This window comes from Miscanthus floridulus, chromosome 5 (assembly GCF_019320115.1).
Source record: "Miscanthus floridulus cultivar M001 chromosome 5, ASM1932011v1, whole genome shotgun sequence".
NCBI classification, from domain to species: domain Eukaryota; kingdom Viridiplantae; phylum Streptophyta; class Magnoliopsida; order Poales; family Poaceae; genus Miscanthus; species Miscanthus floridulus.
Genome location: NC_089584.1, coordinates 14,240,832 through 14,255,702, shown reverse-complemented (window position 1 = coordinate 14,255,702; position 14,871 = coordinate 14,240,832). Strand labels below are relative to the sequence as shown.

The 14,871-nt window shown below is 45.1% G+C and overlaps 2 protein-coding genes across 2 annotated transcripts; both read right to left on the bottom strand.

Moving 5' to 3' along the window:
• Positions 1 to 1,704: 1,704 nt before the first annotated feature.
• Positions 1,705 to 2,592, bottom strand: LOC136451575 (uncharacterized). The gene has a single exon (XM_066452271.1). The coding sequence runs from the start codon at positions 2,590 to 2,592 to the stop codon at positions 1,705 to 1,707; it is 888 nt and encodes a 295-aa protein (XP_066308368.1).
• Positions 2,593 to 11,378: 8,786 nt separating this feature from the next.
• On the bottom strand, positions 11,379 to 12,188 carry LOC136451574 (uncharacterized). The gene has a single exon (XM_066452270.1). It carries the CDS (start codon positions 12,186 to 12,188, stop codon positions 11,379 to 11,381), a length of 810 nt encoding a protein of 269 aa, XP_066308367.1.
• Between the last annotated feature and the right edge of the window lie 2,683 nt (positions 12,189 to 14,871).

Genomic DNA, 14,871 nt, shown 5'->3' with positions numbered 1-14,871 from the left:
AGAGTATTAAATATATACTAAAAAATAATTAATTGCTCATATTACGACTACTTTACGAGATAAATTTTTTAAGCCTAATTAGTCCATGATTTGACATATGCTAATGACGGATTTATTAGGCTTAATAAATTTGTCATATGGATTCCTAAAGACTTCTGTAATTAATTTTATTATTACTATCCGAACACTCCCATGTGACATGACGCCAGATGTGACACCCCTAAACTTTAGCTCCTGGATTTAGGCCTTGTTTAAATACAGGGTGTAAAGTTATGGAGTGTCGCATAGGGTGTCATATGAGAGTGTCGCATGGGGTGTTCGGATGCTAATAAAAAAACAAATTACAGAATCCGTCAGTAATCCACGAGACGAATTTATTAAGCTTAATTAATCCATCATTAGCGTAAGTGTTACTGTAGCACCACATTATCAAATAATAGATTAATTAGGCTTAAAAGATTCGTCTCGCAAATTAGTCGCAAACTGTGTAATTAATTATTTTTTAGTCTATATTTAATACTCTATACATGTATCAAACATTTGATGAAATAGGGAGTAAACTTTAAGGGAGAAACTAAACAAGATCTTAATCATCACCTCAAACTTGCAATATGATCGATGAGACATTGCACACTGTAGGGCAAAATAAACGAACTACCTCCATCTAAAAAAACCGGCCTGAAACAATGCAATTTCAAATCTAAACTCAACTAAACTTTTTAAGTGTAACTAGAATTATGTATAAATATTTGATTATATTTTTAAATAGGTTTATTAAAAAAATTCACTATTAATCATACTTATTAGATATTAATATATCTTATATATTAATTAGTTACAACTCAGGCTTAGAGCCCGCTTAATCCTATGATCTAAAGTTTAGTTAAATTTATTGAGGAACTAAAAATTTTGATCACTTTACGCCAGCTGTGTGGTCTAAAATTTTCATAAAGTAAACTAAACTTTAGACGGCCTGAGCTAAACTGATCGGGATCCAAACAGGACCTGATTAGCTCGTGAAGAAACGAGAATTACATTCTTTTCATACGAGTGAGCACGTGCTGCCCTCCTGGTTCTTTTTAATAAGAAAAGCTGAAAAAATAACATCGCGCAGCAAAACAGCACAGCTCAACGATCTTAGGCCGCGTTTAGTTGCGGCCAAACTTGGCGCCGCCAGGTTTTGTATGCACTGTAGCGCACTGTAGCATTTCGTTTGCATTTGGTAATAATTGTTCAATCGTTGACTAATTAGGCTCAAAACGTTCGTCTCGCAAAGTACAACCAAACTGTGCAATTAGTTTTTGATTTCGTCAACATTTAGTACTCCATGCATGTACCACAAGTTTGATATGACAGGAAATCTTGGGAATCTTCTTTTTATATAGTGGCCAAGTTTGAATTCTGGGTGAACTAAACATCTTACGTTATCCATCGGTCCGTCAGAGTCAACAGTCAACAGTAGAATCAGCACTAAGCATAAGCTGGAGTCACAGCTCACAAGTACCACAAACTAACCGAAGTACTACTACTACCCTGCTGCTGCTACTGCTAGGTTCATTGATTCTAAATTAATTTAAAGATGAAGAACTACCACTACCAGTAGGCTAATTTGGTTCACTGATTGCTAGAGGAATCCCATAATTTTGCAAAATGCACTAAGAAATCATGGGCAGCGTACCTCCCTTCACCCCGTCGGTTCCTCGTCTACAACGTAATCCGCGAGAACTGCCGTCCGAGGCTGGGCTCCCGCTGGTGCCTCGTCGTCGTCGGCTTTCCAATGCGGCGTCGAATCCTAGACATCGCCAATGCCACCGTCCGGGCGCGACGCGAGCGAGGCAACGCCGGCGCCGCCGCCGGCTCACGAGGTGCGGAGGAGACCCTACCGAAGCCGGACGGGAGCCCCTGGTGCGAGCGCATCCACGACAGGTGCCGCCGCTTCTGCGGCTGCACCGCGTCGACCTCGCCGCGCGACGTCGAGCCGGCATCGACGCCCGAGCCGCCGCCGCCGCCATCGCGGCCACACGCGCGCTTCCTTTTGGCGCCAGGCGAGGGGAGGAGGGCCGCAACGGTGCCCGCGTATCCACAGCTGCAACCGCTCCCCTCCTGCCGGTGGCGAGCACCGGGTGCCGGGCGCCCGTCGACGTCCATGTCCTCTTCCGTGGCGGCGGCCCAGGCGGCGTCCAGGCTGAGGACCCTGACGAACATGTCGAGGTCGCCGCCGGGCCCCGCCAGGAGCTCGAGCTGCTCGACGGCCTCCGCGAGGCGGTCCACCTCGGCGCTGCAGACGAAGAGCGCCTTGAAGCCCGCGAGGAAGCGGCGGGCGGAGCTGGCGACGGCCGTGGCGCGGGCCGCGTCGTCGAGCACCTCCTGCCCCCGCAACGCCTCGGATCGGAGCACCTGCAGCCAGGCCGAGAACGACTCGTCCCGCACGGCCGCCCCCGCGCCGCCCTCGGCGGCATCCACCACGGCACGTACCTTCGAGACGAGCTGGCGCAGGCGGCGCCGGCGCTGGTCCACCCGCGAGTGCGCCGACCAGTTAGACTTGATGTAGCGGATGAACTCCCCCAACAGGGCCGATTCGAGGATCTCCATTTTTAAATCGAGCTGTAGCGGCAATGAGGAGGCGGCGGTAGTGTGGCCGTGTGGGAGGACTGGGAGAGGTGAGAAGAGGCGGCGGTACGGTGGTGTCCGTGGTGGGAACTGGGAAGGGGGCAAGGGGCGCAAATGTGAGCCGTCTAGGTGTGGTGTGGACTGGTTCAATGTAGCTGTAGTACACCTATGCCATTGAACAGTAAAAACTGCAGCCCCTAATAATTAACGGTTTCCTATTTTCCCAGCATTGTTGACCTTGATAGTTTTGAGCCTGGTGATGTCAGCTTCGGTTCTGGAACTACACTAAAGGTAAACGCTGTGATTGGATAGTTCTTTCTCCTTGGGTGCCATCTGTGCCCATTAGATACTTTATGACTTTATAAATGGGCGTGAATACGTTATGCTAATTTTGTCAACCGTTTCTGTCTGTTCTGATTTGCATCTGCTCATTCCATTATCGCCTCTTCATTAAGCTGCAGCATTTGTGTCAGTGGATAGTGCCTGGTTCATATTGTTGATGTTATCTCGAGGACAAGGTGATCACCTCCGCCAAGTCTCAGGTGGAGTTGGAGACACCAGATGGAGTTGTGCTTGAGAACAATGTATGATCTGACCTCATTGATATGATAATCCCAGCATCACCAGTTTTTTTTTAGTTTTTTATTCTGAGGACATGTCACAGGAGCTGCCACCATAATAACTCCCGTTGAGCTCTGTCTTTTGTAATTGTCATGCGCATTCCGCTGTGAGAGTCTTGTGAGCCCGATACAGAATAGTTGGAGAAAGCTCAGGATTTTAAGAAAATTAAGAATCTGGAGACGGGTACTAAACACAAATCTTCTTTTGCTTTTGAAAGCACTACGAATTTACTTCAAAAAGCTAGTATTGCTAATATATCTCTGGGTATTGATACCTGTAATCAATTAGAAAAAATAGAGTTATTGAAGCAGAAAGGGTTAGCTAATAGAAGGGAGTTTGAGGAAAGTAGACCTGAGACTACTTTACCTGCAAATCTTGATAGTGTTTTAAGTTGTGAGGATTTCCCTCCACTGGTTTGTATTTCTGACCCTCGAAAGGATCAGTTAGATGGGAAGGAACGGTCTTGGGTGCGAGTAGCTTCTAAAAGCTGCGATAAGAGTCCATTTAAGTTGAGAAATGATAGGAGCTCTATGGAATATTAGAGGTCTTAATAAAGAAGGCCGGTTGCAATGTATCATGGATTTTGTTAAAGAGAATCAGTTAGATTTTGTTGGCTTTCAAGAAACAAAAAAAGAGAGTTTTCAGGATTCTTTTCTAAAATATGTGAAAAAAGACTTTAACTGGAATTACCTCCCTGCGGAGGGTACAGCTGGTGGTATCCTTGTTGGCTTTAGTGAAAAAAAGTTTGAGGTCTTGGCCTGGAAGATAGGAGTGTACAGTGTAGCTGCAATAGTTAGAAATAGTCATGATAATTTTGTGTGGAGACTGATTACGGTCTATGGTTCACCTTATGATGAAGGGAAACAAGAGTTCATTAATGAACTTGAAAATTTACTTGATAATTGGGATGGTCCTACTGTGATAGGTGGAGATTTTAATTTAGTCTGTAATGTTAGAGATAAAAGTAACGGAGTCATTAACCACAAATGGGCTGATCTGTTCATGGACTGGGTTAACAAGTTTGGTTTGATTGAACTAAAACCTTCTTCTAGAGCGTTTACCTGGACAAATAATCAAGAGCAGCCTATTTTGGCTGCTATTGACAAAATTTTCTGCACAACCAATTTTGAACATAAGTTTCCTTTTGCCTCTGTGTCTACTAGAGCTAGAGCAATCAGTGATCATGTTCCTCTTATCCTTAATTTTGGCTTGGAGGAGAGAAGGAAACCTAGTATGTTTAGATTTGAGAAGTGGTGGTTACAACAGCCTGATTTCAAAGAGCTTATTGCAAATTTATGGAACACTTCTTGTGCTTTCACGGACCCGTTAGATATTTGGCAGTTTAAAATTAGATTGGTTAGAAAGAAGGTTAAGGGGTGGGCAGTAAATATTAATGCACAGGTTAGAAAACAAAAGTTAGAACTCCTTAAGGAGTATGATCTGCTAGACTTGAAATATGAGAACTTTGTTATTACTGAGATGAAAAGAAACAGGATGAAGGAGATTGTTAAAAACCTAGAATCTATTTGGAAGTTAGAGGAGATTAAAGCTAGACAGAGAGCAAGGGATAGAAATGTTAAAGAGGGAGATAGAAACACAACATATTTTCAGGCTGTGGCAAATCAAAGAAATAGGAAAAAACGTATTTCTGGGTTGGAAGGCCCTGATGGTTGGATAGATGATAATAAAGGCATGCTTGAGCATGCTGTTGATTTTTACAGAAATTTGTTTGGTAAAGAAGAAGATAGTGGAGTTAAATTAGGACAAGATTTCTGGGGAGTAGATGAGAAAGTGACTGCTTTGAAAAATGAGCTGTTAGAGGCTCCTTTTACTGAAAATGAAGTTAGAGAGGCTGTTTTTAGCTCTTATGCTGAAGGAGCCCCAGGCCCTGATGGCTTCTCTTTCCTTTTTTATCAAGTCTTTTGGGATCTGATTAAGGGGGATCTTATGGAGCTTATAAGAGTGTTTGAACAAGGGGATCTGAATCTTGACAGGTTGAATTACGCCATGGTAACGTTGATCCCTAAAGAACCTGAGGCTAAGGTGCTGAAGAAATTCAGGCCGATTAGCCTAATTAACTGTAGTTTTAAAATTTTCTCCAAATTGTTGAATAATAGAATGGTGAGAGTAGCGGATATGTTAGTGGCGAACAACCAAACTGCCTTCATTAAAGGAAGGTTTATTTTGGAGAGTGTTGTGGCTGCACATGAAATTATTCATGAGATCCATAAAAGAAAACAGGAAGGTGTGGTGTTGAAACTAGACTATGAAAAAGCTTATGATAGGGTCAGCTGGTCTTTCCTTGAGGAGATGCTTGAGACTAGGGGTTTTGGTGGAAGATGGAGAGGCTGGCTTAGATAGGTTGTTAGAGGAGGTTCTATTTGTATTCGTATTAATGATGAGAATAGTATCTTTTTTAAGTCTAGGAAGGGCCTGAGGCAGGGAGACCCTTTATCCCCTTTGCTTTTCAACTTAGTAGCTGACGTTTTTTCTAGAATGCTTATGAAAGCAACTAGGCATGGACTGGTTACTGGGTTATTACCACAAGTGGTAGAGGGTGGTATCATCAGCTTGCAATATGCTGATGATACACTGCTTTTCTTAGAAAATAATCTAGGGAAAGCTTGTAATTTGAAATGGCTTCTAGTTTGCTTTGAGCAAATGTCAGGCATGAAGATTAATTATGATAAGAGTGATTTGTTGACGGTGGGTTTAGAAGAGGATCAGGCTAATGAGTTTGCTAGACTTTTCTGTTGCAAAAAAGGTGAATTTCCCATTAAATACCTGGGAGTTCCCCTTCATTATAATAAGCTTAAAAGGAAAGACCTACAACCTGTGGTAGATAAGATTATCAAAAGGATAGCTGGTTGGAGGGGTAGGCTTCTGTCTTATGCTGGGAGGATGGTTTTGTTAAAAGCTTGTCTGGCTAGTATTCCAATTTACTTGATGTCCATTATCAAGTTCCCTAAGTGGGCTATCAATATGATTAACTCTCAGATGGGGCATTTTCTGTTGAATAACTTTGATGATAGGCATAAGTATCACCTAGCCAGCTGGCAGTTAGTGGCTCAAAAGAAAGAAGGAGGAGGGCTAGGTATCCCAGATCTGAGGAGCTTAAATTTATCTTTATTAGCTTCATGGATCTTTAGATACCATCTGCATAAGAACGCTATTTGGGTTAAAATTGTAGATTTTAAGTATAATACCAATGATCCGAACATTTTTTGCTGCCCAGATCTTGGATCCTCCCCTTTTTGGAAAGGGGTCCTCTGGGCAGCCCAAGCAGCTCATATGGGTGTCAGATGGGTAGTAGGGAATGGGAGAAAGGTAAGGTTTTGGGAAGATCAATGGGTAGGAAATACAAGTTTGGCCATTATGTTCTGGCCATTGTATGTCATTAATGAACAGCATGGTAAGGCTTTAAGCCAGGTCTGGGGTGGGCATGAGCTTATGCTCACTTTTAGAAGGAATGTTTCTGAGGCTCTTAGGAACATGTGGTGGGAACTATGTGGTGTGATAGAGGATACCATCCTCAACGATGAAGAGGATCAGATAGTGTGGAGTTATACCTCTCATGGCGCTTACGCTGTCCAATCCTTGTATGCTAGGATTAATTGTAGAGGTGTGTTTCCGGTTTATATTCACGCCATATGGAAGCTTGTGATTCCACCTAGAGTACAGTTCTTTCTGTGGTTGCTCTCGCATAATAGAATTCTTACGAGGGACAACTTGCAAAAAAGAAGGGATGTTTTGGATCCCACTTGCCTTTTTTTGTAGTGAACAGGAATCCATTCGGCATGTTTTCTTTGAATGCTGTGTAGCTGTGAATGTGTGGAGTTTGGTTGCTGAGATGTTAGGGGAGAATATCGGTGCTGATTATGAGTCTGTAGCTAAGTTGTGGGTTGCGAATAAGAAACATGTGGTTACTAATGTGATTTCATCTGCTGTTTTGTGGTCCTTATGGAAGTTAAGAAATGAAATTTGCTTTCAGGTGGTGTTTTGGCTAGGTACAAAGATGGTGCTGATCAGGATCGCAAAGATGCTAAGAGGCTGGCTCCCAATGTTCAAGCAGGACACTGGAGTGTTGCTGGAGGACAGAATACTCAGGCTGGAAGAAGTGTCGAGGCGCCTGGCACAGATCGATTGGAAGGAGGAGTTGGCAGCAGACCTGGAAACCATGGTGGACTCAGTGAGGAGGGACCTGGAGAGAAAAGCGAGCTAGCCACCAGGGGACTGTTGGGATGGGGGAAAGAGATCAAGGTTGGAGACATTGGCATTGCAATCTTCGGCTCTGGGCTCCATAACTGTGATTCAGTCTGAGGAGACGCAAGAGAAGATGTGTAATAATCAGTGCGAGTGTTCTTTAGGTGCTCGTCTTTGACGTTTTGGCCATTAGGCTTTTCGTTTTGTCTTAGAACTGTAACTCTGGCGGGCGCGCCTGGTACGCTGTGCGGAACGATGTGGAGTACTTTATGCAAATAAAGCTGGGGAAACCTTTCGTCTAAAAAAAAAGTTTTTAATGCACCAGGGACGTATATTTTTTCTTAACTGATGCTCCCGTAGCTTTGCATGCTGAAGAGGTGTCGTGGGTAGGTTTGTGTTTATCCATCCCTTTTCGAGTGTGATGTACTGATGTCCTGCACTCCTGCTTGAGAATTTTGTTCTGAAAGGACACAAAGTGGCCAATATATCGCTAGGTGATAAGTGCCACCAAGCAGGAGTACTCTTACGAATGCCCCTCCGTTGCTTGGACAGAGTACTCTTCCTCTTTGCATCTTATTCTCTGTTTCTTAGTTCAACATAAACCTGCACCTAAGGAATGCTAGATTTCAGTACAAAGCAGCATGGCTCGTTGAAAGAACTGGTGGCACCTGAGTGTGATCCGTTCCTATCCCGTGAAAACCTTTCCATTTCTCCACCCTGAACAACGATAGACACTCCCTCTGTCTCAAATTATAAGTCAATTCAATTTTTTTTAGAGTCAAAGCATTCAAATTTTGCGTTGTGGGCATGTGGCTGCCCTAAGTGGTTGCCATCTATTTATTCTCATAAATTTGAATCACAACTTACCTCATACTGTTGTTCTTTGTGAGGTTGTGGAGGATGCAGATGGCTCCCCTACCAAAATTACGTGTGTTTGCTGAAAGGGACAATTTGAAGATTATACCCGTTGCTGACTTGATTAAATGAACTTTAAGTATATAAACTTGAGTTCCTGGTGCTTTACATGTTGCCAATTTGCCCCAAAGACAAAATAGTCAGCAAGTAGACATGACATACATCAACGTGTAAATCTAATTTCTAATTTCCATTACTGGTTAACAATTTTCTCTTTGATTATTGATTTGATGTGCATATGTTACGTATTTCATAATTATGCTGAAATTGTGCATTCTGGCAAAAAAAAAGTAGGTACATACAATTAAGTAATTTCTTCCCTGTTACATCTTAACTGATCATCTTCTTTGCTGCAGGGTCAGGGTGATCACAGGTTAAAAATCATGCTGAGTCCTTTTCCCTCCTCAATACCGTTGATACTATATTTCTGGTAGATAGAGAATTTTAAATACTTTTCTGTGCAGATGACAGCATGTTAAGGTTTGACCAACAAAATCTCAGATTTATTATCTCTGTGTCACACACAATCAGTCTGCATTCATATAAACAACGACAGAACTGTAGACTATTGTTGCCATCTGAATGCGCACATACACACTTCTCTTATCTGTATTCTTTGAATAGTTATTGTGATAACAAGCATACTAATCAAAATTTTCTTGATAACATGATACCCGGTGGTGGCATTAGTGATCAGAGAGAGCCTTTTTGTTTCATTGTACATCAGGTACAAATACATGTGTACATTTTGGGCCATAGACCGAAACAACACGGGAATGATCACACTGAGCCATCCAAACGTCGCAGCAACACCGGATATGTTAAAATTAAATCTTTGCTTAGATATTAACATGTAGCTAAGTTAGTATGGCAAACAGAGATGTAGAACATAAGAAAATTTTCTTCTGATGTTCTGATGATTATCTCCAAGTGATGACTATCAAAGAAAATGGGAATACGGTGGTACTGAAATTCCCAGATAGAGTGCATTATATTTCTTCTCTATCTTGCTCCTGCTTTCTAACATTTTTCTTGAAAAAGTTGCATGTTCTATGTATTCCTGGCTTCCTGCAATATGTTTGAGATTGAGGAACCATAATTCAGGGCTGAGCCATGCAGCAGGGTCCTGTAGCTAGTAGAGTCATGTTTTAACTAGCTAGGTTGTAAGTGTGCATTTGAGTGTGGAAAAAATAAATAGGTAACCTCAACTGATTTGACACCCATTTGCATTTCAAGAAACTATTATCTGAATCAACCGACAGGAATCTTTGCAGAAGAACACGTTTAATTTCAATGTGATAAGCACAAGTATTCTAAAGCACTTGAATTACAATCACTTTTGCTGCAACTCATAGTAATCTATCATTTCAGCAGGTCCAAATCACATCTATTATCCTTGCCTCCTAGGGGTCTATTTAAATTGTTTTGCAAAAGATAATTGTGACTATACGGTTACTCATTTTTGAATATACAAACTGACATTACTATAGATAGCAGCCGCTACTTGGTTATACTCCAAACCATGGCCCCATTCGCTTCGCCGGAAAAAGAAGCCAAAACACTGTTCTGACTAATTTGTTGTGAGAAAAAAACACTGTCCCGACTGAAAAAAGAAGCCAAAGAAGCCAGATTATAAGAGAAGCGAACAGAGCCATATATGTTGGTAAATAAATAGATTGTTATTAATAGAGTGACGCCGGACATGCGCTACGAGAAATGAACTGGCCAGATAGTATGGCGCAACACTGTTCCGATTGGAAAAAGAAGTTAAAGAAGTCGGATTATAAGAGAGGGCCTATATGTTGGTAAATAAATAGATGGTTATTAATAGAGTGACGCCGGACATGCGCTACGAGAAATGAACTGACGAGATAGTATGGCGCCGCGCCTGTGTTTCTAGTATAGTAGTATACATAGAACTGAGACTAGCTCCTCAAGAAACGAGAAATTACATTCCTTTCATACCGAGTGAGCACGTGCTGCCCTCCCAGTTCTTTTAATAAGAAAAGCTGAAAGAAACAACATCGCACAGCAAAACATCGCACGGCAAGTGCAGCTTGAATCTGTGTTCCATTATAAAAGATCATAATCCCTTATGTGTCATTATAAAAGATCGTAATCTCTTATGTACCTCTGAAAAAATTCAGCGGTTTTCAGCGTCACTACTTCAACTTTTTCGTATCCTCCATGCCACTTCCGTCAGTTTAGACTCTAGCGCCGTCAAACTACAGGTATGAAAAGACGAAAATACCCTTAAGTTCAAATATGTTATTATTTTTTTTAAACATCTTAACGACTTCAAATGAAAAAACTCAAAACTAGAAAGTTGTAGATCTCATCGACATCTATAATTTTCATATAAAAATTATTTTCATTTAATTCCGCAAAAAAATATGATTTGATATTATTAATATATCTTAGAAAAAACATATTATTTTTTTATGGAATTAAATGAAAAAAAAATTATATGAAAATTATAGATCTCGACGAGATCTACAACTTTCTAGTTTTGAGTTTTTTCATTTGAAGTCGTTAAGATGCTCAAAAAAATTAATAACATATTTAAACTTAAGGACATTTTCGTCTTTTCACACCTACAGTTTGACGACGTTAGAACCTAAACTGACGGAAGTGGCATGGAGAACATGAAAAAGTTAGAGTAGTGACACTGAAAACCGCTGAATTTTTTTAAAGACACGTAAAAAATTATGATCTTTTATAATGGCACACAGGAAAAAAAAAAAAAAAAAGTCTCGTATAATAACTGACGAATTAGCACTAGAAAATGGAGTCCCAGCTCAAGTGCAGCTTGAATCTACCAATATAATAACTGAAGTAGTACTGCTACTCTGCTGCTGCTACTGCCCTCATTGATTCTAAATTCATTCAAAGATGAAGAACTACCACTACCAGTAGGCTAATTCAGTCCAGCAATTACTAGAGCCTAGAGGGATCCCATAATTTTGCAAATTGCACTAAGAAATCATGGGCGATAGCGTACCTCCCTTCAACCCCCGTCGGGTCCTCGTCTATAACGTAATCCGCGAGAAGTGTTGTCCGAGACTGGGCTGCGGCCGGTGCCTCGTCGTCGTCGGCCTTCCGATGCGGCGTCGAAACCTAGAATACGCCAATGCCACCGTTTGGGCAGGACGCGAGCGAGGCAACGCCGGCCGCGGCGGCTTACGAGGTGCGGAGGAGACCCTGCCGAAGCCTGACCGGAGCCGCTGGTGCGACCGCGTCCACGCCAGGAGCCGCCGCTTCTGCGGCTGCACCGTGTCGACCTCGCCGCCGCCGCACGCGCGCTTCCTCTTGGCGCCAGGCGAGGGGAGGAGGGCCGCGACGGAGCCCGCGGACGCGCAGCTGCGGCCACTCTCCTCCTTCCGGTGGCGAGCACCGGGTTCCGGGCGCCCGTCGACGTCCATGTAGTCCTCCGTGGCGGCGGCCCGGGCGGCGTCCCTGTCGACGTCCATGTCGTCCTCCATGGCGGCGGTCCGGGCGGCGGCCAGACTGAGGACCCTGACGAACATGTCGAGGTCGCTGCCAGGCCCCGCCAGGCGCTCGAGCATCTCGGCGGCGCTGCAGATGAAGAGCGCCTTGAAGCCCGCGAGGAAGCGGCGGGCGGAGCTGGCGACGGCCATGGCGCGGCCCGCAGCGTCGAGCACCTCCTGCCCCCGCAGCCCCTCGGATCGGAGCAACTGCAGGCAGGCCGAGAACGACTCGTCCCGCACGGCCGCTCCCGCGCCGCCCTCGGCGGCGTCGTCCACCCGCGAGTGCGCCGACCAGTTCGACTTGATGTAGCCGATTAAATCGGCCAGCTTGGCCGATTCGAGGATCTCCATCTTCAAATCGAGCTGGAGCGGCACTGTGGCGGCAACGGCAACTGTTTTTCTTCAATGCTCAATGAGGCGGCGGCGGCAGTCTAGGGGACGAGATGGATTTCCACGCAGAAGGCAGAGCGGAGCATGGCGTCCGCTGGAAGCCTGGAAACGTGGCCGTCACATTCGGGCAACATCCAGTATTTCTTTCCCCAAACTACCCCTGGACTATTCTTTTTCCCTTCTCAACCCAAATCAAATCTAAACAAGACCCAACTCACGACAGTAATACAATGTAACACCAGCTCGTTTAACACCGTGATATAGGCCTAAGAAAAATTTTCGAAACGATTTTCTCAGATTTTAAAATTTAACTTATGTTTAAAAATGTCTGATAGCAAAAAAAAAGGCGAATAGCTTGTTTATTTGATTAAGCATGAAAAACAAATTTATAAACAAAAATACGATACGACTGGCATATAGTAAAATTTGGAGCATGATTTTTTTGCATTTAAAATATCAAGTAACAAACTTTAGTGCTTTAGCCGTGTTTGAAAATATAAATAGTCAGCTTAGTAATCGAATAATTGAGAACTAAAATAATAACGAAAGCCCCACTGGCCACTCATCTCCCCTATCTCGCCGGTATGACGTGTGCGTTAATGGATGATTGGCTGGACTGACTGTCTTTGCGTCTCGCCAGGTTCGAGCCGTCCTGTCTATGCGTTAGGGTGACGACGGTGGTGCGTTTCCCCTGCTCTGAATCAGTCATCTGATTTGTTGCGACGTGTCGCGCGTGTCCCTGCCACCTGCTGTTCGCATCATCCCGTCGCTCTGCAGCACTGCCGAAGCACGTCGCGCTGTCCCTGCGTTAATGAAGTTGGCCGAACCCTCGCGTTGTTTTCCTCCTCCCTTTTCTATTTCTGCTTGCCTCTGTCTCTGATTGTGCTTGCCTGCCCCCGCGTGTCCCTGCTCTGCTTGGTATTGTTGTTGTACTAGACACGCAGTAGGCCACGTGTGCCTGCTTTCGCACGACTTTGTTCGGGAGCGCCTTAATGGGATTTGCCAAGTCACTGCTCGCTCTGTCCCCTTGCTTCTGTGGCCTGCCTTGCTTGTATCTGTCTGCTCCATCGCATCATTCCTGCAGCAATCAACGTCTCTGTCTGCCATGTCTCTGTCTACCTTTGCTTGTTGCTGCTCCACTGTTTCCTCTACCAGTCATGTAGGCCGGCCACCCTAAGCTGCTGCTGCTGCCTCCTACCCCTGCTTCTTGAGGAAGCCAAGGCGCTACCCGGAACTGCTCTCCATCCCAACTTGCTCAGCCGACTACCGTACCCCGCAGCCACTCCGAGGTGTCTATGCTCCGCCGCCATTGCGCCCTCCCCGCAGTGGCCAGCCATCTTCTCGGCCGGGTCCAGCACGCTGCCTCCCTTGCTCTCTGCCGGTGTTTTGGACCGGCGGGCCCTCAACCAACTAGTAAAAACATACTACGTGCCCCTAATCCCGGATGGTGATGCAAAGAGACACAAGATTTATACTGGTTCGGGCAATGGGTGCCCTACATCCAGTCTGGGAGATCGATCTTGTATTCCTTTGCACCGAAATGCTCGTAGTAGGGGGTTACAAGCAGGGCGAGAGAGGGATCTAGTCCCAGGTCTCTGTGTGGAGCGGCGTGGATGACTTGGGATCTTAGTCTAAGGCGGCGGAGAAGCGTACGCGTTACAGAATATCGAGTGTGTGTTCGTCTACCTCGTGAATCTATCTGCCTCTCTCGTCCTCTCTAGGAACGGCCCAAATCCCTCCCTTTTATAGTTGAAGGGGGGACAAGGGTGATACATGTGTTAGCTATGCGGCGTCATGCGAACAGAGGCGGCATGTCTGAGCCCTGTAGCCTATTACTATGGCAGCGTGATTGATGGAGTGGTCCTGTCCTTGAAGTGCTGGAGCAACATGCCGGTCATATCCGAACTTTGAGCGACGTGGGAGCTCCAGTGATGGCTAGACGCAGGGCCTAGCGAGCGACGTGCTGGTTGTTGTGCGTTGACTGCGTGAAGAGCCGAGGCCCTATTGGTGCCGAGGCCGAGCCATCGTAGAGGGCTCGGCAGGCGCAAATCCCGAGATTGTCGAGACCCTGAAGTAGATTATCGAGGCATGGAGGGAGCAGTTGGTTCTATACACTGACTTCGAGGCTATAGTAACCTGGACTTGACTCCACACGCCGCGTAGTTTCTGGGGCAGGGGTTAGGTAGCACAGCGCAGTACAGGCGCCGGTCGTGGGCACAATACCGAGCACAGTGGTTGGTAACCCCTGTCTTGTCCCATCTCGGGTTGGCTTCGATGTGACCGGCATCCAGTCATCACTGGAGCTCCCACGTCGCTCAAAGTTCAGCTGTGACAGGCGTGTTGCTCCAGCACTTTAAGGGCAGGACCACTCCATCAATCATGCCACCATAGTAATAGGCTACAGGGCTCGGACATGCCGTCTCTGTTCGCACGACGCCGCATAGCTAACACATGCATCACCCCTGTCCCCCCTTCAACTATAAAAGGGAGGTATTTGGGCTATTCCTGGAGAGGACGAGAGAGGCAGACAGATTCACGAGGTAGATGAACACACACTCGATATTCTGTAACGCGTACGCTTCTCCGCCGCCTTAGACTAAGATCCCAAGTCATCCACGCCGCTCCACGCAGAGACCTAGGACTA